Genomic DNA, 23,223 nt, shown 5'->3' on the forward strand with positions numbered 1-23,223 from the left:
TGGACTGGAGACACATCACACTCAACACTAGACTCATGACGATCATTTCATACAGTCTTTAGTTTTTTAATATAGAGGCTCTTTTGTCCAGTTTAAATTTCCGCGCGCGTTAGTTACTAACATAAACGCTCAAAAATGTACACAGACATATTTAATCTAGACGTTACTCTTCTTCGTTCGGGATCTTTTAAGTGCTTGAATAATTAGAACATTCTGTACTGTTGTTGTAATCCATCACAGAAAAGACAAACAACGTTATTTGGATTATACTAAAGCTCTTAATAGTCATCATCATTGCATGACATATACACTATAGGATACAAGTTGAAGTTTGTGGAACCAACATTATATACCTACATTCACATACACACGGTGTAAAGATTTAATAGTAAATCGTTTCATTTATTTCGTGATAAACTTTCATAACTGTACACAGCAAATGCATCACCACTTATCTGGTCAATTGACGTCACTTTGTGATGTGACGTTGTTAATAAAAATGACATTGTTAATAAATTCCACAGATATCCAATATAAATCATTGTGGACATTTTTGTTAAATGAAACAGGTTAGAATAAAAAAATGTTGTCAAGAAGAATGTACTGAATCTGACTGTCATTGCTGAATATCTGAATCGCACTTAAGAAATAGAAATACACAGATGTAATACATTTGAATTTAATCTGTGTGTTTCTATTATTTTAGTGTGTTCGTCTTTACCGCACTATCACCGCCCAAAAACAGGTCTCAGGAGGAGAAATCTGTGTGAAATCATAACCCATGAATCTAGTGTTGAGTGTGATGTGTCTCCAGTCCAGCAGGAGTCGCTCTGCAGCTCTTCAGTCCGCCGATAAACCCACTAAAGAAAGAAAGAAAGACAAACATCAAGCGCTGCGTGTTTACATCACTCAGATTTTCACGTGCTTTCTGTGTGTATTTCGTGATCAAACCTCCACACCAGACCACTGAACATGTGTTCTGTCACACTGATGGACTGCAGCAAACTGATGGAGATAAAAACAGAACTCACAGTAAAGGAAGAACAGACTGATGAAGATGAGAATCATGATGATTTTGTTCCTTCAGTTGAAATGGTGAATGACAAGAACCTGGAGATAAAAACAGAACCCAAATCTGAGGAAGAACAGACTGATGAAGACATCGGGAACATGATGGAGGCAGAGATAGAACCCACTGCAGAGGAACTTTACACTGATGAAGATGACAAGCATCATGACGATGATGATGACGGGGAAGATAATAATGATGAGGATTTTATTCCTTCAGGTAAGTTTCTTTTGTTGTCGTTTTATCTCAGTATTGCACGGTCACGTGAGTTTCTGTCATAAAGGTGTTTTTATGTCACTGATTTCACAAATATACTTAAAGGGTTCTCTTATTTAGTGAAACACTGAAATAGTTTCACGGTACGGATGCACCGAAATGAAAATTCGACGAAGGCCGAATACTGAACATGGCCTATTTGCATGAACTGAATGGTCAAAATGTGCTTTTAAAATTTTGTCTTGCTTTTCAATATAATACAATATAGCTTGAAATAAAGTAGGAGTACTTAAACAAAAAACGAGCCCCCTCTCTGCTTAAACATAACTGACTGCTGAAAGAATGTACTGTTCTCTGTACCCCTACAACAAAACAGGTCTTAAAAAAAGTGTTATTCAACATTATAATATAAAAATATAAACAAAAACTGTTTGATTGGGTTTTAATGTGTATCAGTTAATATGTTCAGTGCGGGCAATCTTCTGATTAAAAAAATGCTCTCAACAATTGTTTGAATATTTTAGGTATTTAATGTGGTTTTCAGTTGCAGTTGTCATTCTTTTTCTAACTCTGTATGAATATGAACATATTTAACACATTCATAAGACTGTCAGCTGTATTCTGCTGCTGTGTAAATATAGAAATGATACAGAAATTAAATTCACCCTCTTATTTTCACTCAGATGAGAGCGGTGATTCATGTCATGATTTTCACTCTTTGTTAATCTTGTGTATGTTTCAGATGGGAGCGGTGATTCATGTGGAGATGAAGAAACGGCCTCTACATCAAAACACACAGAACAGAAACTCTTCACCTGCACCAGATGTGACATCAGCTTTCCTACCTTACAAGAGAAGAAACTTCATTCACAAGAGCACAGAGACAAGAAACACTTTCACTGTCAGCAGTGTGAGAAGAGTTTTATCTTTCCTTCTAGTCTGAAAGTTCACATGAGGACACACACTGGAGAAAAACCTTTCCACTGCAGTGAATGTGACAATTGTTTCAGCACCAAAGGAAGTCTTGTTACTCATCAAAGAATTCACACGAGAGAAACCCTGTACGCGTGTCCTCACTGTGAGAAGAGATTCAACTACAAACCTTATCTGAAGAAACACATGCGTGTCCACACCGATGAGAAACCGTATCAGTGCAGTGAATGTGGAAAATTCTTTAGACAGTCACATGGTCTGAAGTCACACGAGAGAACTCACTCTGTGGAGAAACTCTATCAGTGTTCACACTGTGATAAACGCTTCCGTCAAAAATCTCAGTTGATATGTCATGAGAGAATTCACACTGGAGAGAAACCTTATCTCTGTTCTCACTGTGGAAAGAGGTTTACTGATCATAGTACTTTTAGGGTTCATATTAGAGTTCACACTGGAGAAAAACCTTATCAGTGCAGTGTTTGTGGGAAGAGATTTAATCGTCATCGCCATTTAGTGAGACACAAGAGAATTCATACTGGAGAAAAACCTTATGAGTGCAGTGTTTGTGAGAAGAGTTTTAATCGTCATCATCATTTAGAGAGACACAAAAGAGTTCACACTGGAGAAAAACCTCATCTCTGTAATGTTTGTGGGGAGCGTTTCACTGAGCAAACTACCCTATTGAATCATCAGAGAACTCACACAGGTGAAAGACCCTTCAAGTGTTCTCAGTGTGACAAGACGTTTGCTTATGCAGATGGTTTGAGAACCCATCAGAGAGTTCACACTGAAGAGAAACCTTATCACTGTTCCGTCTGCGGCGAGAGATTCACTTATTTAAGAAGTTTTCATACTCATCAGAAGAAGCATGCTGACTTACAAACTGATCTAAACTCAAACCAAACAACACATACTGAGGAGAAACTCTATGAGTGTTCACGCTGTGATAAACGTTTTGTTAAAAAAACATACTTGGTACGTCATGAGAGAATTCACACTGGAGAGAAACCTTACCTCTGCTCTCACTGCGGAAAAAGCTTTACGGATTCAAGTACTTTTAAAGTTCATCAGAGAATTCACACTGGAGAGAAACCTTATGAGTGCAGTGTTTGTGGGAAGAGTTTTAATCGTCATCGCCATTTAGAGAGACACAAGAGAGTTCACACTGGAGAAAAACCTCATCTCTGTAATGTTTGTGGGAAGCGTTTCACTCAACAAACTACCCTACTGAATCATCAGAGACTTCATACAGGTGAAAGACCCTTCAAGTGTTCTCAGTGTGACAAGACGTTTATTTATTCAGGTAGCTTGAGAATCCACAAGAGAGTTCACACTGGAGAGAAACCTTATCACTGCTCCATCTGTGGAGAGAGATTTTCTTATTTAACACGTTTTAAGACTCATCAGAAGAAACATGCTGAAGAACAAACTGCACTGGAATCATCATAACGTCTATAACCTGGAATAATTTCTGTGTACTATGTGCTCATATAAATGATTCAGTTATTCTCTTCAGCTGCATGTCTTTTCTTTTTTTTATGTTGTAAGTTTATTAGATACATAACAACATTATTATTAACGTCTTGTACTTAAGATGAGCGTATTTTGTGTGCACAGTAAAGCTCGACCTCTCAAACCTTATTGTTACTTAACTTTTAAGACTGAATGGACAGGTGAACTCGTGAACTGTGTATTCTTTATGAGGAGGGTATGAAATGTAAGGGGAAGAGACTTTGCTTGAAAGGTGTCATTTGCTTGTGTGTTTGTCAACTTATTGTGCCGCAAAGATACTTTCTTCCTTTTGGAGAATACACAAGTCATTATCTGAGTTAGGAAAGTATATTGTAAAATAATGCTCCTTATTTTTAGACACTATATACCAGCCCTGCTAAAAAAAAACAATAGAAACCATTTAAAAAGTGCTAAAGGTTTAAAATGGCATTGTATTGCTTTTAATGGATGTGATGGAATATATTGGTGGGATGTTTAATTCTACTGGAATAATGTCCAAAACAAACTATGAAAGGAATTTTGTAATGGTTTTAATATAAAAAGCTTTTGGGTTGTAATGTATTGATGGTTGTTTTTTCTTTCAGCAGGGAGGACAGTGTTAAAGGCCCTGCTGAAAAAGACAATAGAAACTATAACAGAAATTCTAATGGTTACAATTAAATCACCATTATGAACCTTGAGCTTTTTCATTTAAACCATTACAGAATAGTTTTTTGTATTGTGTTCAGATGTTATTCCTATAGGATGTTTTGGTGTTCTATTGAGCATAAGTACATCTGTAAGACATCTGCTAAAGGTCTGGAGATGTGGAAAACATATGCTGTGTTAAAACATCTCCCAGACATCTTCTAGAGGTCTATTTAACGTCTGACAGCAGACGTCTCAGAGATGTAGGGCAGATGAGCAAACAACATCTGCCAGATGTCTTGGAGACGAAAATGCGAACGTCAAATAGATGTCTGTCAGATGTACGTGTGCTCTCAGGGTCTTTAGAAACAGGGCTAAGCTCGTCGAGCGGTCGCGGAAGCTCGTTAAGTATAAGCAGGTGTGCAACGTGATCTGGACCTGTCTCGTGCTACCCCAGACGCTACGATATTTTCAAACCTGTTTGAAATGATCACCAAATGATCTCGTGTGTGACACTGTGGAACTACTCCAGCCAATCACATCGCAGAAGGTTTTCGTCAAATTATTGCGCGGAGGAATTAAAAACTGCTGGCATGTATTCATTCACATAACAAGGCGTGTTAAATGACTAGTGTAACAGAGATAAAACTATTTCAAACAGAGATAAAACTATTTCAAACTATCCTAAAGCACCAAGTCTGTACAATGGAAAATACACAACACTTTCAAAAACACTTCAAATGTTCACGCTCCTCTCCACTTGATGGCGTGAACGCACCAACAACTCATTTGCCATCCACCATCAAACTAGAAATGTTCACGATGTGGGAGGCGTTTTATTTAAAAAAAACTGTATTTTACACAGCATCGACCGTGATTCACAACAGATAATTACAGAAGCATAAATATAACAAAAAACACCTCAAATATACGTAATGTGATTGCTGGTCTTTTTATGCAGAGTTATCACGTGTCCTGTTCAGGCGCCGTGTAATGTCCCGTTGCCGTGGTTACTCATAACTGCCACCGGTGCTGTGTACCTGAAAAATAATTAATCATACGACATTATGTCAGGAAACAGTTGAACTACTTTTCTACCAGTATTAAACGACAAGTGAGAAATTAAAACATGTCTTACTTCGGAAAAACTATCGGAACTCCTGACCTGTTGGACGCACTCTGCTGGGCACGCGCTGTTCTGAACTTGAGCGTGCAGGAGGCGCGCGCTGTTACATTCCCAGAATAAGTGCCTGCATGTGGCGTATTAAATATCTCTTGGCTAACTTAATCAACAGATGTACAATATCCTGACTTAAAACTTTATAAAACGCATATTTAAAAAGAGAACGGCATGTAAATCATTAATGTTGATAAGAAAAACAATTTGTAATGCCATCACGTGCCAAAATAGTACGTGTTATTTCCAAAATAGTACGAATATTTTACTTGACTGGACAGTCCTTGGTTATCTTGTAACTTCATGAGTTCATGTAGGCGACCGTGAATTGGTCATTTAATGATGATGAAATTACGTGCATGGTAACGTTAAGCGCCATAGAAATTCCAATAGTCTCACAGTCCCGATGTCAGCCCGCCTGAAGAGGACGTCCGCATTTGGTCCACTTTGTATCCTTCGCTGGCGGACCTTCCGAGGACATTAATGGCACGTTCACTATTAGTCCAAATTTCGAACCAAAACTGGATCTATTCCTCCATGCATGTGAATTTTTATCCTCAAACATTACATCATGCAGGTCAGACATAAGAAAAAATAGCTCAAATATAAACTAATGTTGCTTTTAACAGTAAAGAATGTAGTTACTCCTTAAATAAACGGCGATAATGGACATTCATAAAACTATTAAAAAATCTAAATAAGATCCATTCAATGAAGTTGCGTTGCCTTTTAATTTATTAAATGCCTCTGCATCTCTTTCCTTTTATTCACGACTAAACAGAGGAATTAACAAAACGTCACAAAGATATTTTAGGCTACTGACCTGTAAAATAACTATACATTGTTATCATTATACTTATTTTATTATACTACTTATTTATAATTATAAATCGTAATATAATTTTGCTTTTTTCTTAATTATAAAAATTATATTTATATATAAAAATTATATATAATTTTTTTTTTAATTTTTTTTTAATTTTTTTTATCGCGAGCAAAACCAGCGCGAGACCCGTGTACTGACGTTTGTGTCCAGCTCGCGCACAGACTGACTGTGTGTGAGTGAATCGCGGCAGCTGCCTTCACGTTTTTGTACAAAAATTCTTAAATAAGTTACATTTTAAACCCCACCCCAATACAAATTGCAATGACAGTGAAAAGAAAATATCTAAAGATATAGGCCATTTTTAACAGGACCACGGTTTGAGAGAAATCTGAGGGAGCTGTATACGTATTCCTCAAAAACCTCCTCATTCAGATATAACTCCACTGGTTTTCCAGTAAATGTACCAAGACTAGTTTTTTACCTCAATTCACTATTAGGCTACTGTTCAATGAGATTAAATGTGTGTGACGTCATTTCTGTCAATGGAGTAATCTTCCTCTCATTTATACACGCAGCTGTGGGGCGGGAAACTGGCCTATATGTAAAAGTATATAAAATATTACTTTTTCGAAATAATAAGAGTGTCCAAACGCACTTTTTACACTTCAAGGATTAAACTCACCGCTGAATTGAGTTACATTTGTTTCAGGTAGCAAGCGTACCATGAAGTGGATTCAAGACGTGGATGACGCGTAGATTGACACAATCGCGCGCAGCAGATAGACGCGCAGACACAAACACAAAAATCAAACGCACACGAAATCATAACAAAGAGAAATACATCACCTAGGTCCTAGGCAACTGTTTTATTAAATAAAAGTAGTTAGGAGTTGACAATTCTTGTACGCGTGTTTGATTCTTATAATTTAATTTTACACGGTGATGTCCAGGGGACGTTCAGCGGACGTTCTAGGAACCTTTTTAGTTAGCTGGGATAACATTTGCCACAAACTATAGTCCACGCAGTGAATCACGGCCTGTGCTGTTCAGAATTGTTATACTGATCGATAACATACTTTACGTGCATCTGTGTACATTTTTGGCGATATTGTAAAGTGCGCGGATATTTAATCTCGACTGCGCCCCTACATTTAAACAATCAAAGAATTTATGCAATGACATGAGTCTAGTGTTGAGTGTGATGTGTCTCCAGTCCAGCAGGAGTCGCTCTGCAGCTCTTCAGTCCGCCGATAAACACACTAAAGAAAGAAAGAAAGACAAACATCAAGCGCTGCGTGTTTACATCCCTCAGATTTTCACGTGCTTTCTGTGTGTATTTCGTGATCAAACCTCCACACCAGACCACTGAACATGTGTTCTGTCACACTGATGGACTGCAGCAAACTGATGGAGATAAAAACAGAACCCACAGTAAAGGAAGAACAGACTGATGAAGATGACAATCATGATGATTTTGTTCCTTCAGTTGAAATGGTGAATGACAAGAACCTGGAGATAAAAACAGAACCCAAATCTGAGGAAGAACAGACTGATGAAGACATCGGGAACATGATGGAGGCAGAGATAGAACCCACTGCAGAGGAACTTTACACTGATGAAGATGACAAGCATGATGACGATTTCATTCCTTCAGGTATGTTTCTTTTGTTTGTTGAAGTATTTCACTGCCACGTGAGTTTCTGTCATGATATATGTTTTTACGTCACTCCTGTCACAAATATACTAAAGGCTTCTAATTAGATATTTCTGCGGTGCTTTGATGACATTCTAAAACTCTTAACGTGGCATAACGTACCTAAAGAGCGATCGAGGAAACCCAACTTGATGTACAATTTAACTTATAATAAACACATTCACCTGTCAAAAGATCGATCGAGCTCTTGTTCCTCGGATAAAGTGAATAATATCACGTTAAGCGTCCTCACCATAGAAATCCATTATAAGAAAAAACAGCTTAACTAGGTTTAACTTTTAGTTGTAATACTTCAAAACCACCGTGTATTGTGTTAAAATGTGGCGAAGCCTTCTTTTTATACCCAGTTATGCCCTGTCTGAAACCAATATTTAGAAATGAAGCTGAAAGTTAATTACCCAGCTAACAATTTTTGGCTCTCAGAACGTTATTTTCTAAGGTTCGTTTTTGGTTCTACTGGAAAGTTTTCTTTGTGTTAATAGATCTCCACAAGCATTGAATCAAAATGATCCTCAATTCTTTCTTGACACAGTTCGATATCATCACTCATAATACAAACCTCAACAATGGTGACCATTAACAAAAACTTGAGATAATTAAATAAAATAGCAATGCATGCTGGGAATCATGAATGTGTTTTGTAATATGATGTTACCCACTATGCATTGCAGCACAAAGTATACTTCTGTTGGTTGTCACCATTGTTGAGTTTCATACATTAATTCATCATGTCTATGTATGGTTATTTGCACTTGGTGTTCAATCGTTTGAAAATATATTTTAGAAAATTGCTAAGAAATGACAGACACATCATTGCTTAAACCTCATGTTATGCAAAAGAAAATAGATCAGGCAACATTTGCACAACATTACAACGACTCGTGATTAGTGAAAATAATCATTGCTCATTTTCACAGCTGATCTCATTATAATTTAGTATTTTTTGGCCAATAAAACACTGTATTCAGACACATTTGTAATGGCAAATTACACCCACAGTTTTAGTAATAAATAAGAGTCAAGAGCCCAACTAAAGCAAACACTGATCACAATAATGGTGGATTTATTCAATTTCAACATTAATTGCAGGTGCAATAGTGATATCAGTCCAATACAATTATAGAGATCACCTGGACAACAATAGCACACGTTCAGAAGACGTCATAAAAAGACGTTGTAAAAATGTACTCCTCAGGGGACGTCTATAGAACGTCATCAACGATGTTAAAAAGACATCTTTTGGACTTGCCTTTGTTTACAGGGCTGTACTTTTTAAATATAAAATTAAAACAAATAAGCAACTAAACTAATGTGTTAATAAGTGAGGTAAAACCAAATGACCGTTAATTTTGAAATGACGGGAGTGCGCAGAAGATCGTAGAATGCACTTGGTCGAGTGCACACAAATACAGTAACAGACAACAACACTAAAGAAATTTACATTGATATATATGATTGTATTTTTCATTTAGCTTACCATTAAAAAATAACCAAAAGAGAACCACCAGGGGAAGAAGAAAAAGAGAAAAAAAATTGTGTTATCTTGCAAAACTTTTGTGTACCCTGATAAACATTGCGCTCCCTCGCGAAGATATTTGCATTATCTCTCAACTGTATTTATATAGAGCTTTTTACAATTTCATTGTTACAAAGAAGCTGTACATCAAAAATATTGACTTAAAGCAAAAAGTTATATACCTGTAAACAAGAAAAAGGTGAAAACACAGAAGACAGACATACCACATACAAACGTTCCACACACACAATATGCACACGTACCTACACACATCGACATAGACACACACACACGGAAGGACACACAGACACACGAAGACAGAAACGCATGCACAGTGAAGGCACACATTTAAGATAAAGGAGAGAAACAGTCTATATAAAGCAGCCCCTATATGCAGGCAAATAGTCCAAAACAGTATGCAAACGGGGGCGAGGAACCCTCAGGGAACCGAGGCCTAACCAGGGGATTCCAGTTCCAAAAGCTGCTGCCTCTGCACAAGCTTGACAGTGCTTGCAAAACAAGGCTAAATAAAAAATAAATAAACTTACTATTAAGGTAAATTACAGATTTAAGATTATCATCAATAATCTAATAGCATTTGAAATTTTGTAGTGAAGTCGTGTCAAATCGGTGCGTCCTTCTTTATCGAGCTCTATCATCTCAGCTCTTGTCAGGTTGCCGCTTCCGATTCTCCTTTCTACCATCATGTCTGGGCATGAACTTCATCCTGCTCGCTGTGGTAACCTTGAAACAATGAGACAAGACTGGCTGAGAGTAGAGTACTATTCTGCACTCTTTGATGCAACAAGTACATCAGTTGTTGTTGGAAGTGTTCCTGGTTCCAGTTGATCTAACTAATGCAGCCTAAACCCTCAGAGGATTTATATAAGTGGTGGGCATAGATTAATTTTTTTAATCTAGATTAATCTAGATTAATTCCAAGATTAATCTAGATTAATCTAGATTAAAATGGCTCATTTGAATTCTGCCGAAGGCATTCAGAATATGTGTGCTACCCAAATAATGACTAAAAGTAAGTCTTTGAGAACGGGTTTCTCAAGCCAGGTGGCGCGTTAGACCAGGGGCTCATCTCCTGTTTCCAAAATGCATCACAAACTGCTTGAGAAAGCTGTTCTACTATGATAATTGGTGATGAAAATTAAATTATGTTCAATAAGATGAACTTGTGTTTACTTCCGCATTAGCTAAGGGATGATTTGCGTTTAGGTGGTACTTGAGACTGGAAGAGCTCCTACAGTACATTTACATTTAGTCATTTAGCAGACGCTTTTATCCAAAGCGACTTACAAAGAGTGAGGGAGCAACAAGCGATATGTCATACAGGAGCCATAATACATTAGATCTCAATACAAAGTTACTGGTTTCAACTAAAGCTAGACCACTACCTGTTGAGAGAAAGTGTTTTTTTTTAAACCAATTCCGCATTGCACAAGGTGCAAACAACCTTAGTCTTGTCGATGTTTCTATTGGGAAGCTTTTTAAAATTAATATTCACTGAAGCAAACCCGGCGGCTTCATAGCTGCATCCATGTTAGCACGTCACGTTTGATGCGGTAATTTCACAGCAACGTTATGTTGTGTTCAGACCAAACGCGAATGGAGTGTCAAGTGCGAGTGATTTATATGTTAATGCAAAGAGCCAATAGACCTACTTGCTGCGCGAATCGCGCGAATGAAGCCCTGGTTATGAGATGATGAGGCGGCTTCTGCTTCCGCGAATGACGCGAATCACGCGAGTTGAAAAATCTCGTTCTCGCCCTGTACAGTGCAGTTAAGCTGGTATACATCCGCGCTAAAATATCAAGGTGAAAGTCATCATAGCTTGCGTAGTATAGACCCAGCTCCCAACCCAACTTTGAGAATAGATTAACGGCGACATTTTTTAACGGCCCACCACTAATTTATATTATGGGAGTGTGTGAATGCAAGATTAAAAAGATTTGTCTTTAGTCTAAGTTCAAACTGACAGTGTGTCTGCCTCCCGGACAGTGCAGGGAAGACTATTCCAAAGTTTAGGCGCTAGATAGGAAAAGGACCTACCACCTGCACTTGATTTTGAAATTCTAGGTATTATCAACTGACAGGATGCCTGAGAGCTTAATACACGTCAAAAACTGTTATACAATAGAAGTTCGCTCAAATACTGCGGAGCGAAACCATGTAGGGCTTAATAGGTAATAAGTACGTTTTTTTGGTTTTAACTGTAGTAAAACCATGGTAAATGTTTGTAAGGGAACAGGGCCTGTTTCAATGTTTTGCGAAATAATGCAAATATGTATGGGAACGGAAAAGTTTTGTGAGATAATGCAAAAGTCTATTTTTTATCTTCATTCTCATATTCTTTCCACCACCTTGTCCCTAAAAGGGCTCCGTAGGTTTCCATCTAGACGTGATGCGGATCTTTTCAAAGTTCACAATAACAGAAAGAAAAATGAATGCAAAATTGGTGTGTTTCTCTCAAGTTTGTCATGCGGATTACAGTGTTACTGCTATGAGGTTAAGTTTCATGGGTTTAATGTTGGCTACATCACAATTTATTAAACATGCGTTTCCATTTCCCATTAGTCACATGAACTGTTTATTTTGCAATAAAAAAGAAGCCACCTCAAGCGAGCGTAAAAACTTGCTCTCAACATTTGATTGGATATTTTAGGTATTTATTGTGGTTAAAAGATGCAGTTAACTCTTTTTCAAACTCTGATCATATTTAACACATTAATAAGACTGACAACTGTATTCTGCTGCTTTGCAAACTAACATTCCCCCTTTTATTTTCACTCTTTGTTAATCTTGTGTATGTTTCAGATGGGAGCGGTGATTCATGTGGAGATGAAGAAACGGCCTCTACATCAAAAAACACAAAACAGAAACTCTTCACCTGCAGCAGATGTGACATCAGCTTTCCTACCTTACAAGAGAAGAAACTTCATTCACAAGAGCACAGAGACAAGAAACACTTTCACTGTCAGCAGTGTGGGAGAGCTTGTGTCTCCGCTTCCAGTCTGAAGATTCACATGAGGAAACACACTGGAGAAAAACCTTTCCACTGCAGTGAATGTAACAAATATTTCAGCAGCAAACAATATCTTTATACTCATCGGAGAACTCACACAGGAGAAAAACCGTACGCTTGTCCTCATTGTGAGAAGAGATTCAACCACAGACCTCATCTGAAGAAACACATGCTCGTCCACACCAATGAGAGACCGTATGAGTGCAGTGAATGTGGAAAAACCTTTAGACAGTCACATGGTCTAAAGTCACATCAAACAACACACTCTGTGGAGAAACTCTATCAGTGTTCACACTGTGATAAATGTTTCCGTCAGAAAGCTCAGCTGATAACTCATGAGAGAGTTCACACTGGAGAGAAACCTTATCACTGCTCTTACTGTGGTAATAACTTTTCTGACCATAGTACTTTCAGGGTTCATCAGAGAATTCACACTGGAGAAAGACCTTATGAGTGCAGTCTTTGTGGGAAGAGATTTAATCGTCATCGCCATTTAGTGAGACACAAAAAAGTTCACACTGGAGAAAAACCTCATCTCTGTAATGTTTGTGGGAAGCGTTTCACTGAGCAAACTGCTCTACTGAATCATCAGAGAACTCACACAGGTGAAAGACCCTTCAAGTGTTCTCAGTGTGACAAGACGTTTGCTTATGCAGATGTTTTGAGAACCCATCAGAGAGTTCACAGTGGAGAGAAACCTTATCACTGCTCCATCTGTGGAAAGAACTTTACCGATCATAGTACTTTTAGGGTTCATCTGAGAATTCACACTGAAGAGAAACCTTATCAATGCTCCGTCTGCGGCGAGAGATTCACTTATTTAAGAAGTTTTCGGACTCATCAGAAGAAACATGTTGAAGAACAAACTGATCTAAACTCAAACCAAACAACACATACTGAGGAGAAACTCTATGAGTGTTCACGCTGTGATAAACGTTTTGTTAAAAAATCTTACTTGGTACGTCATGAGAGAGTTCACACTGGAGAGAAACCTTACCTCTGCTCTCACTGCGGAAAAAGCTTTGCCGATCATAGTACTTTTAAAGTTCATCAGAGAATTCACACTGGAGAGAAACCTTATGAGTGCAGTGTTTGTGGGAAGAGGTTTAACCGTCATCACCATTTACTGAGACACAAGAGAGTTCACACTGGAGAAAAACCTCATCAGTGCAGTGTTTGTGAGAAGAGTTTCACTCAACAAACTACCCTATTGAATCATCAGAGACTTCATACAGGTGAAAGGCTTTATAAATGTTCTCAGTGTGACAAGACGTTTATTTATTCAGGTAGCTTGAGAATCCATGAGAGAGTTCATACCGGAGAGAAACCTTATCACTGCTCCATCTGTGATGAGAGATTTGCTTATTTAAGGCGTTTACAGGCTCATCAAAAGAAACATGCTGAAGAACAAACTGCACTGGAATCATCATAACTTCTATAACATGAAATAATTTCCCTCTCAGTATTCTTCTGTGTACTATGTGCTCATATAAATGATTCTTTTAGTCTCTTCAGCTGCATGTCTTTTCTCATGTATGAAATGAATCTGTTTTGTGTTTAATGTTGGTGTGATGTGGTTGCGAGGGTGTTGTGCAGGGCAAATAGGGGATCCATCTGTTATAAATATTTTTAAGTCTTTTAATTACTTTATATCAAACATAACATGATTTTCATGTCACATTCTTAAATTTTGCCAGAGGTCTCAACGTCAGACATGAAATGCATCTAAAAGCGGTTTAAAAAGTAAAAGCAGTTTGTCCCTTCACGTGTCCCAAACTTCAGTTGTTTTAACTTGGTTTATTAGTTTATGTATTTACATGGATGGATGGATTTACCAGTGATTGCATATTGCAGTTATTATGTACAAGAACTGCTTTTGGTCACAATGTGGGAAACATTAGAAATAAACAATGTTTTTAGAGTTGTCTGCAGAACACAACAATCTTTTCATGACACGTTTAGAAAGTGTAACAACAACAGCAATTGTATTATTAAAAGATTATATCGGTTTCACTAGTTTAGTTAGGCAAACTTCCAAAAATACTGTTACAGCAGACCAAGAGCAAAAACAATACATAACTGACACACATATACTTTGAAAACTACGAAAATATGACTTCTTCAGAAGAAACTAGCTACAATGTAGACTCTACTTTTTATAATTCTGGATCCTTGTGTCGTCACAGGGAACCATAATTGTAAAAACTTTCCGACACAAGTTGGCGTGCTGCGGGGGTGTATCAAGTACAGAAATACTATGTCATATGTCCAAATAGTTTTTTAACAAGTTGACCATGTTTAGCATGAGATCCAGCATGTTTAACAGTGTAAAGAAGTCAGAATGCTTGACATAACATGACCCCCCATCTTTAACATCTTGTGCTTATAACACTTTGTACTTAAGATGAGCATATTTTGTGTTCACAGTAAAGCTCGACCTCTCGTACCTTATTGCTACTTAACTATTAAGTCTGAATGGACAGGCGAACTTGTGAACCTTGTATTATTTAATAAGATGGTATAAAATGTGAGGGGAAGAGACTTTGCTTGAATCACTTGAAGGTATCATGTGCTTGTGTGTTTGTCAACTTATTGTGTCGCAAACAAACTTTCTTCTATTTGGGGAATACACAAGTAATAATGCTTCTTTTTTTTAGACACTGTTTACCAGGACAATGTTCATTTCTATAAAGCCCCTGCTGAAAAACAATTCCAGAAATTCTAATGGTTTCCATTAAAATAAAATTATGAGCTTGAGCTTTTTCATTAAAATCATTACAGAATTGTTTTTTGTATAGTGTTTCGGGCATTATTCAAATAGGATGTTTTGGTGTTCTATTGGTTCACATCTGTAACATCCCACCGGCAAAATCCATCACACACACCAGTAGACACCATTACAGTTCCTATTAAAACCAATAATATTATAATACAATATAATCATTATTAAATCCATTACATGGAGTTTTGGGCAATTCAAGCGGGGTTGGAATTTGCTGATCGGACAGTCGTGTCAAGGGGGTGGTGTATAATTTAGCAGGGGTGCTTTTCTCGGCACATCACCGGACCGCATCTTCTAGACGTCTATACATGACACCTGACATTAGACGTCTCAGAGACGTATTGCAGATGAACTTTGAAATAAATACATCTTGTACCCTGTCTGCTGGAATGATACTGATCGCTAGATTCATGAAGTAAGCTTGAAACTGCCAGAAATATTACAACAAAAATAGTGAAAGTGAAAGGGACCAATTCGTCAGGTATGGTGACCCATACCTGAAATGTGACCACTGCATTTAACACATCCAGTGATTAGTGAGCACACACACAGCAAGTGGTGAACACACGTACACCCGGAGCAGTGGGCAGATATCGCTGCAGCGCCCGGGGAGCATGTAGGGGTTAGGTTCCCTCGCTCAAGGGCACCGCAATCGTTACCTGCCGGCCCTGAGGATCGAACCGGCAACCTTCTGGTCACGAGTCCGACTCTCTAACCATTGGGCTACGATTGCCCAAAAATAATGAAGATATTTGGACGACCGTCAGTGGCCAAACAGATCTCACCCCCACTGACTGCCATATAGGGAAAATGACTACTATGGGTAATGGGTGATAAGATCTGTTTGGTTACTGACTTTCTTCCAAAAATATTCCTCTGTGTTCAGCAGAACAAAGACATTTATTCATGTTTGAAATAACTTTAGGTCGAGTATATGATGATAGAACGGTCATTATTTTGGCGATCTATAACAACAGTTACGTTGTTGCATTTCCGAAAAAAAAATCCCACATTGGCTGATGCTGAAACATATTGTTATAGGAACAGGGCTAGAAATTACCAGCATATATTTTCACACATAATAGTGGTAGTTTTTGCACTCATAGATAAAAAGTGATACATTTGCAAAAAACTTGAGTCCGTCAAGTGAATCTCTGCCAATTATGTGATGCTTATAGATAACGTTCTTAATCAAAGAATGTATGAAATAATCGTCATGTGTTGTTGAGTGTGATGTGTCTCCAGTCCAGCAGGAGTCGCTCTGCAGCTCTTCAGTCCGCCGATAAACCCACTAAAGAAAGAAAGAAAGACAAACATCAAGCGCTGCGTGTTTACGGTAATTTGATTTCCAGGTGCTATATTTGAATATTTCGTGATCAAACCTCCACAGAGTCTCTGGATTCTGTCTGTAACGCTGGAGAACAGCAGATCCTGAACACCAGACCACTGAACATGTGTTCTGTCACACTGATGGACTGCAGGAAACTGATGGAGATGAAGACAGAACTCACAGTAAAGGAAGAACAGACCGATGAACATGAGAATGCAGGTCTTTAGTCCGCCGATACACCCACGAAAGATCGACAGAAACATCAAACGCTGCGTGTTTACATCACGTTCACTGCGCCCCAGTTAGCGTACTTATACTATGAACCAAAAGTATGTACCGTTTTCGTTATGGAAAAGTATATACATTTAAGTGTGTAGCAAAACAATTTGCACGCACTGGGACACACTAACAGGAAGCGCAAGTGGCCGATGTTGCCTAGCCAACGTGTCCAAAACTGTTTAGTAAAATAATAAATGCAACAGTTAGATTTTTCTTTGGTTAAAATTTGTATTTTAAACCAAATCGAGTTGAATATTCATTAATAGATATTTTTCTGACGTAATGATATTAACAACATACACATTGCTAGTCTTACAGCTATTGTTTTCTAGCACATAGATTTCGGATGTTTAAAATAAGTACTGTAAACCCCATCATGTCCTCCCATTTATTTGAACCCATTACAGTTCTAAAAGCATTAAATGGTTAATAAGGACACTTGACTGGATAAGCATTGGCGCTAACAAATTAACACGCAAACAGGGAGGATTATTTTTATGTAACCTTTAACTTAACATATGATACAACATTCATAATGCAAACCCTAACAGAATTAGAAACTTAGCGCTTCAACTTGGTCAAATAAATCCGGGTAGTTCCTCCTTTCACCACAAAACTCTGTTTGTTTTCTTCATGAACTAGTTTAATTTCTGTGAGTATCTCTTGTAGATCGGAGTCACGCTTATTGTGTCTATGAAAAGTTATCAACTGAAAACCTGTCAGACAGACCATCAGTAACCGGTAGACCTGGAATGTTGATGAGACCTAAACCTTATGAAAGTAAGGTACCGCCAACTTATTGATTTACCGCCTTTTGACAAGACTAATTCCTTTAATGGAATCTTTGGAATCGATTCTCAATGCCTTGGAAGACCATCCAGGAATATTTTGAATACTATTTCCAACATACTACAATTTAGGACATTCTACATTTAGTACAGACTAATTCTACTTTTGAATACTATTTAGGACGGATAGTATCCTGCACGCAGCATTTCATTTTCTCTCTTTAGAGTTTTCATGAGTGTAAACCGAGTGTGGTCTAGATTTGTATTTTTATGTTAAGATGTTACCGATGACGTCACAGATGTGCTGTAAATCAGTGGGAACTGATCTGTCCATGCTGGATATTGATGATTTCATCACAGAAATCTGTCAGCTGAAGAAAGAGGTGAAGTTACTGGAGGAAAAGCTGAGGACAAGAGGAGATGAACTCAACACAGAGGTTTGGACACATTCAACATCATTTACCTCAATCACTCACACTGTTTTTATTCTGTCATTCATGTCAAACTAAATGAAAGTTATATATCACACATATATTCTCTATAAAGCTCCAGTGCTGATGATGTGTTGTGTGTTTGTCAGATTGTGGTAAAGGTCGAGTCAAACCCCACAGACGCTCAGGACACTGTGTGTGACAGTAATCACACCTTGAATCAGGATGAATCTACTGATCAAACCTCCACAGAGTCTCTGGATTCTGTCTGTAACGCTGGAGAACAGCAGATCCTGAACACCAGACCACTGAACATGTGTTCTGTCACACTGATGGACTGCAGGAAACTGATGGAGATGAGAAGACAAACCACAGTAAAGGAAGAACAGACTGATGAAGATCAAGCTTTGTTTTCTTCACCTAAACTGATGAACAGCGGGAACATGATGGAGATAAAACCTGAACCCAAGCCTGAAGAGGAAGAACAGACTGATGAAGTTGAGAATCAAGATGATTTTGTTCCTTCGGTCAAACTGGTGAGTGGTGAGAACCTGGAGATAAAAACAGAAGAAACGTCAGACAAAGATCAGACTGGTGAAGATGAGAATAATGGTGGTGATGGTTTAATCCCTACAGGTATGTTGTTTTTAATATTACACTGTCATGTGTGTTGCTGTTTCATTAAAGTGTTTTTGGTTACTCAAGATACTGATGTAGTTTCAGATGTTCTGGAGCTTCTTCTTAACACTGTTGTGTTTGTTTCAGATGAGAGCGGTGATTCATGTGGTGATGGAGAAACGGCCTCTACATCAAAACAGCGACTGACAGCACAAACTCTTTCCTGCATCACCTGTGGAAAGACATTCAGTTCACAGAGACGTTTAGAGACACATGAGAGAAAACACACAGAACAGAAACTCTTCACCTGCAGGAGATGTGACATCAGCTTTCCTACCTTACAAGAGAAGAAACTTCATTCACAAGAGCACAGAGACAAGAAACACTTTCACTGTCAGCAGTGTGGGAAGAGTTTTGGCTCATCTTTTAATCTGAACGTTCACATGAGGACACACACTGGAGAAAAACCTTTCCACTGCAGTGAATGTGACAAATATTTCAGCAGCAAAAGAAATCTGGCTGCTCATCAGAGAATTCACGAGAGAGAAACCCTGTACAAGTCTCCTCACTGTAAGAAGAGATTTGACCAATTATATGATGTTAAAAAACACATGCGTTCACACAAAGAGCAGAGACCATTTCTGTGCAATGAATGTGGAAAAACCTTTAGAAAATTAAGTTATTTACAAAGACACCAAAGAACACACACCAAGGAGAAACTCTATCAGTGTTCACAGTGCGATAAAGGTTTCCATCAGAAAAATAATCTGATATACCATGAGAGAGTTCACACTGGAGAGAGACCTTACCTCTGCTCTCACTGTGGGAAGAGCTTTACTCAGCCAAGTTCATTAATAGTTCATGAGAGAATTCACACTGGAGAGAAACCTCATCACTGCAGTGTTTGTGGGAAGAGTTTCATCGCATATGTTACTCTACAAATCCACCAGAGAACTCACACAGGTGAAAGACCTTACAAATGTTCTCAGTGTGACAAGACGTTTGCTCGATTAGATGGATTGAAAACCCATGAGAGAGTTCACACTGGAGAGAAACCTTATCACTGCTCCATCTGTGGAGAGAGATTCACTTTTTCAAGGAGTTTGCGGATTCATAGGAAGAAACATGCTGAAGAACAAACTTCAGAGGAATCATCATAGCATTTCAATCTTTTTAAAAGACACGTTAAATGCAATCTCATTTTTGTGTGTAATGTTGCTGTTATAGCATAAATAATACCTGCTAAATGATTAAGCTCAAAGTTCAAGTTTCATTTCCCTCTCCAAAGTAGAAAAAAACGTGATCTCTAACAAAGATTGACGTTTGTGTATGCACTAGCAGACCTTCGTTACACTTCGATGGATCGCAATGTTTTTAACTGATGATGTGAAGTTGACGCCATTGTTACTGTTGATTGCTACAAGCCAAAGCGTATGAATACACCTGCACTGAGAGGGGACCGACCAATCACAACTGTGTGTGGAGCAGAACTTGCTAATATGGTATGAATGGGACATCTTCACACACAAACGCTCTAATCGGGGAACCAATCATGGCAAACCTGGTCAGCTTTACAAATATCACCTTAAAAGGGACAGATGACCCAATTATCAAGACCTGTCATCATTTATACATCGTCATGATATTTTTAGAAATGCCTCAGAACCAACCGCTTTGTGTCCGATGGCTCTTTTAAAATCATATTATTAAGTTAAACAACAAATGTTAGTCACACTTTTTTGTTATAGCATTTTAACAAATGTTCTAGGAAATAATTTACAGGTTGTGTGCCGATCCTGGCGAAGAAGTCCAGGGCCAATTTAGTCCTGGTCAACCCCTGCTTATGAAGGTTATTCATAAGGAGGTTATTGTAATGAGCTAATCTTTGGGAAAGAACTGTAATAATATTAATTTTATTAGTAATTTGTTATATAATGTGTTACTAGCCTACACTGGTTGACTGTGTGTTATATTAAAAGTCTTATTTTTTAAGAGTTGAAATAAACAGGGACTTTAATATGCAGTTTGTTAGAAGTCATTTAGTAGTATCAAGAGGAGAAAACCATTTTAAAATAAAGACTGAACGTCATTCAACAGTCTTTGTGACTTTATCAAACGATGAAGACAATGAAGATCATGTGGTTCTGCAAGGTTAATTTTATGACAAAAATAATTGTTAATTTCACCTTTTAATATGGTGCGTAAAATAAAATATAACACCAAACATCATTTAGTGTGATGATAAAAAAAGAACACTTGTATAATTGGTTAAAAAAAGCAGAGTTGAAAAAAAAGCACGTGGCCAGTTTATAACCTACAGTATATAAGCTTCAGTAGAAGTTTCGCCATTCAAGATGATGTTTTTGTCGTTTATAGGTTTAATGTTGATTCCAATTAGTACCTTTGTCTTATTTACACATCAGAGGAATGCTTAGCACTGATAAATATGTGTTTAACCTTGTGAGTTTTCATATTTAATTTAATTAGTTAATTTTATTCAGTAATGATCTATTTTAGATCCACAAACAGAGAGTAACTCTGCACCACCAAACAATAAATTCACTCCTCTCCTTTGCTTTTGCAAGGGAATGAGAAAAGTATTGTAGATTTCAATTGTCAGAACGTTATCTAAGATCAGATGGGTTTATCTAAGCCTTTTCTACAAATGCTAAATGCAGTTTGTCCTATAAGGGTTTTTTCATGACAGAACTACCGGGGTCCGGACATCATGGACTTCAACCATGATGGCACTCTACATCTGGCAGACGTCTATTTGAAGTGTTCAGTTGCATCTGGAAGACATCTGCAATACGTCTCGGAGACTGTTAGATGTCATATAGACGTCTAGAAGAATTGCATGGGAACCAGTAGAGAAAACAATTAAATAATTTTTTAACAATCAAAACTCACTTAAAGAATTTTGTGATGTTTTTTACTGTTTTTTGGTTAAAAGAGTTGTTAAAGAGTTATTGTTAACTGTTAGCTAGTTAATGTGTTAGCTAATACGAACAATGAGCAATAAAGGTTTTTAAGCAATTACTCTCCTTGTAGTTATAGGGATAGTTCACAAAATGTCATGAATTACTCATCCTCTAACAGTTCCAAACCTGTATAAATTTCTTTGTTTGTTGTTTTTGGACTGCATTGACTACCATACTAGGAAAAATAACAATAATAACAACCAGTAATAACAAAATAACATGGTAAAAAGTGCCCCAGTTTGCTTTCCTAAAATCTTCAAAATATCTTCTTTTGTGTTCTACAGAACAAAGATTTTTTTATACAGATTCGGAACGAGTAAAAGGAGACATCATTTATATTTTTGGGTGAACTGTCCCTTCAATGCCAGTATAACTTTTCAAGTTTGCTCATTGTTCGTCTTACAGTTACCACTTTTTTCATGTATGAAGAAATAAACATGAAATAAGATTAATTATTGTTCATATTATGCTCACGAGAGCTAATACATATGTTAATTGATACTAGACGTCACATAAGATTGACACGGTTACTCAAACTAGAGAGATTGAAAGTAAAAGACGTGTTGTGTCTCCAGTCCAGCAGGAGTCGCTCTGCAGCTCTTCAGTCCGCCGATAAACCCACTAAAGAAAGAAAGTCAAATATAGCGCTGACCTTACTTTCGTTTTCTCTCTTTAGTGTTTTAAACACAGTGTTGTGTGTGTGTGTATATTTGTGTTGAGATGTTGAAGATGACGTCACAGATGTGCTGTAAATCAGTGGGAACTGATCTGTCCATGCTGGATATTGATGATTTCATCACAGAAATCTGTCAGCTGAAGAAAGAGGTGAAGTTACTGGAGGAAAAGCTGAGGACAAGAGGAGATGAACTCAACACAGAGGTTTGGACACATTCAACATCATTTACCTCAATCACACACTGCTTTTATTCTGTCATTCATGTCAAACTAAATGAAAGTTATATATCACACATATATTCTCTATAAAGCTCCAGTGCTGATGATGTGTTGTGTGTTTGTCAGATTGTGGTAAAGGTCGAGTCAAACCCCACAGACGCTCAGGACACTGTGTGTGACAGTAATCACACCTTGAATCAGGATGAATCTACTGATCAAACCTCCACAGAGTCTCTGGATTCTGTCTGTAACGCTGGAGAACAGCAGATCCTGAACACCAGACCACTGAACATGTGTTCTGTCACACTGATGGACTGCAGGAAACTGATGGAGATCAAAACTGAAGCCACAGTAAAGGAAGAACAGACTAATGAAGATCATGATGATCCTTCTGTCAAACTGGAGAACAGTGAGAACCTGGAGATAAAAACAGAACCCAAATCAGATGTAGATCAGATTGATAAAGTTGAGAATCATGATGATGGTTTTATTCCTT

General features: G+C 37.7%; 2 protein-coding genes across 2 annotated transcripts; both read left to right on the forward strand.

Moving 5' to 3' along the window:
* The first annotated feature begins 883 nt into the window (after positions 1 to 883).
* LOC130437230 (zinc finger protein 883-like) lies at positions 884 to 3,733 on the forward strand. Its single transcript, XM_056768473.1, has 2 exons — positions 884 to 1,288; positions 2,028 to 3,733. The coding sequence occupies exons 1-2, from the start codon at positions 973 to 975 to the stop codon at positions 3,665 to 3,667; spliced, it is 1,956 nt and encodes a 651-aa protein (XP_056624451.1). The 5' UTR covers positions 884 to 972; the 3' UTR covers positions 3,668 to 3,733.
* A 3,098-nt stretch (positions 3,734 to 6,831) lies between these two features.
* LOC130435591 (zinc finger protein 271-like) lies at positions 6,832 to 20,875 on the forward strand. Its single transcript, XM_056766332.1, has 5 exons — positions 6,832 to 8,014; positions 12,417 to 14,049; positions 18,045 to 18,240; positions 18,384 to 18,870; positions 19,000 to 20,875. Exons 1-5 carry the CDS (start codon positions 7,732 to 7,734, stop codon positions 20,010 to 20,012), a joined length of 3,612 nt encoding a protein of 1,203 aa, XP_056622310.1. The 5' UTR covers positions 6,832 to 7,731; the 3' UTR covers positions 20,013 to 20,875.
* The last annotated feature ends 2,348 nt before the right edge of the window (positions 20,876 to 23,223 follow it).

This window comes from Triplophysa dalaica, chromosome 2, assembly GCF_015846415.1.
Source record: "Triplophysa dalaica isolate WHDGS20190420 chromosome 2, ASM1584641v1, whole genome shotgun sequence".
Lineage (NCBI taxonomy): Eukaryota > Metazoa > Chordata > Actinopteri > Cypriniformes > Nemacheilidae > Triplophysa > Triplophysa dalaica.

Bases quoted from the DNA above. Each gene is read 5' to 3' on its own strand.
- LOC130437230 (XM_056768473.1), top strand. From the start codon at position 973: ATGTGTTCTGTCACACTGATGGACTGCAGCAAACTGATGGAGATAAAA. The intron at 1,289-2,027 runs GTAAGTTTCTTT...TGTATGTTTCAG, and splicing joins TGAGGATTTTATTCCTTCAG to ATGGGAGCGGTGATTCATGT.
- LOC130435591 (XM_056766332.1), top strand. From the start codon at position 7,732: ATGTGTTCTGTCACACTGATGGACTGCAGCAAACTGATGGAGATAAAA. The intron at 14,050-18,044 runs ATCATAACTTCT...TTCATGAGTGTA, and splicing joins GAACAAACTGCACTGGAATC to AACCGAGTGTGGTCTAGATT. The intron at 18,871-18,999 runs GTATGTTGTTTT...TGTTTGTTTCAG, and splicing joins TGATGGTTTAATCCCTACAG to ATGAGAGCGGTGATTCATGT.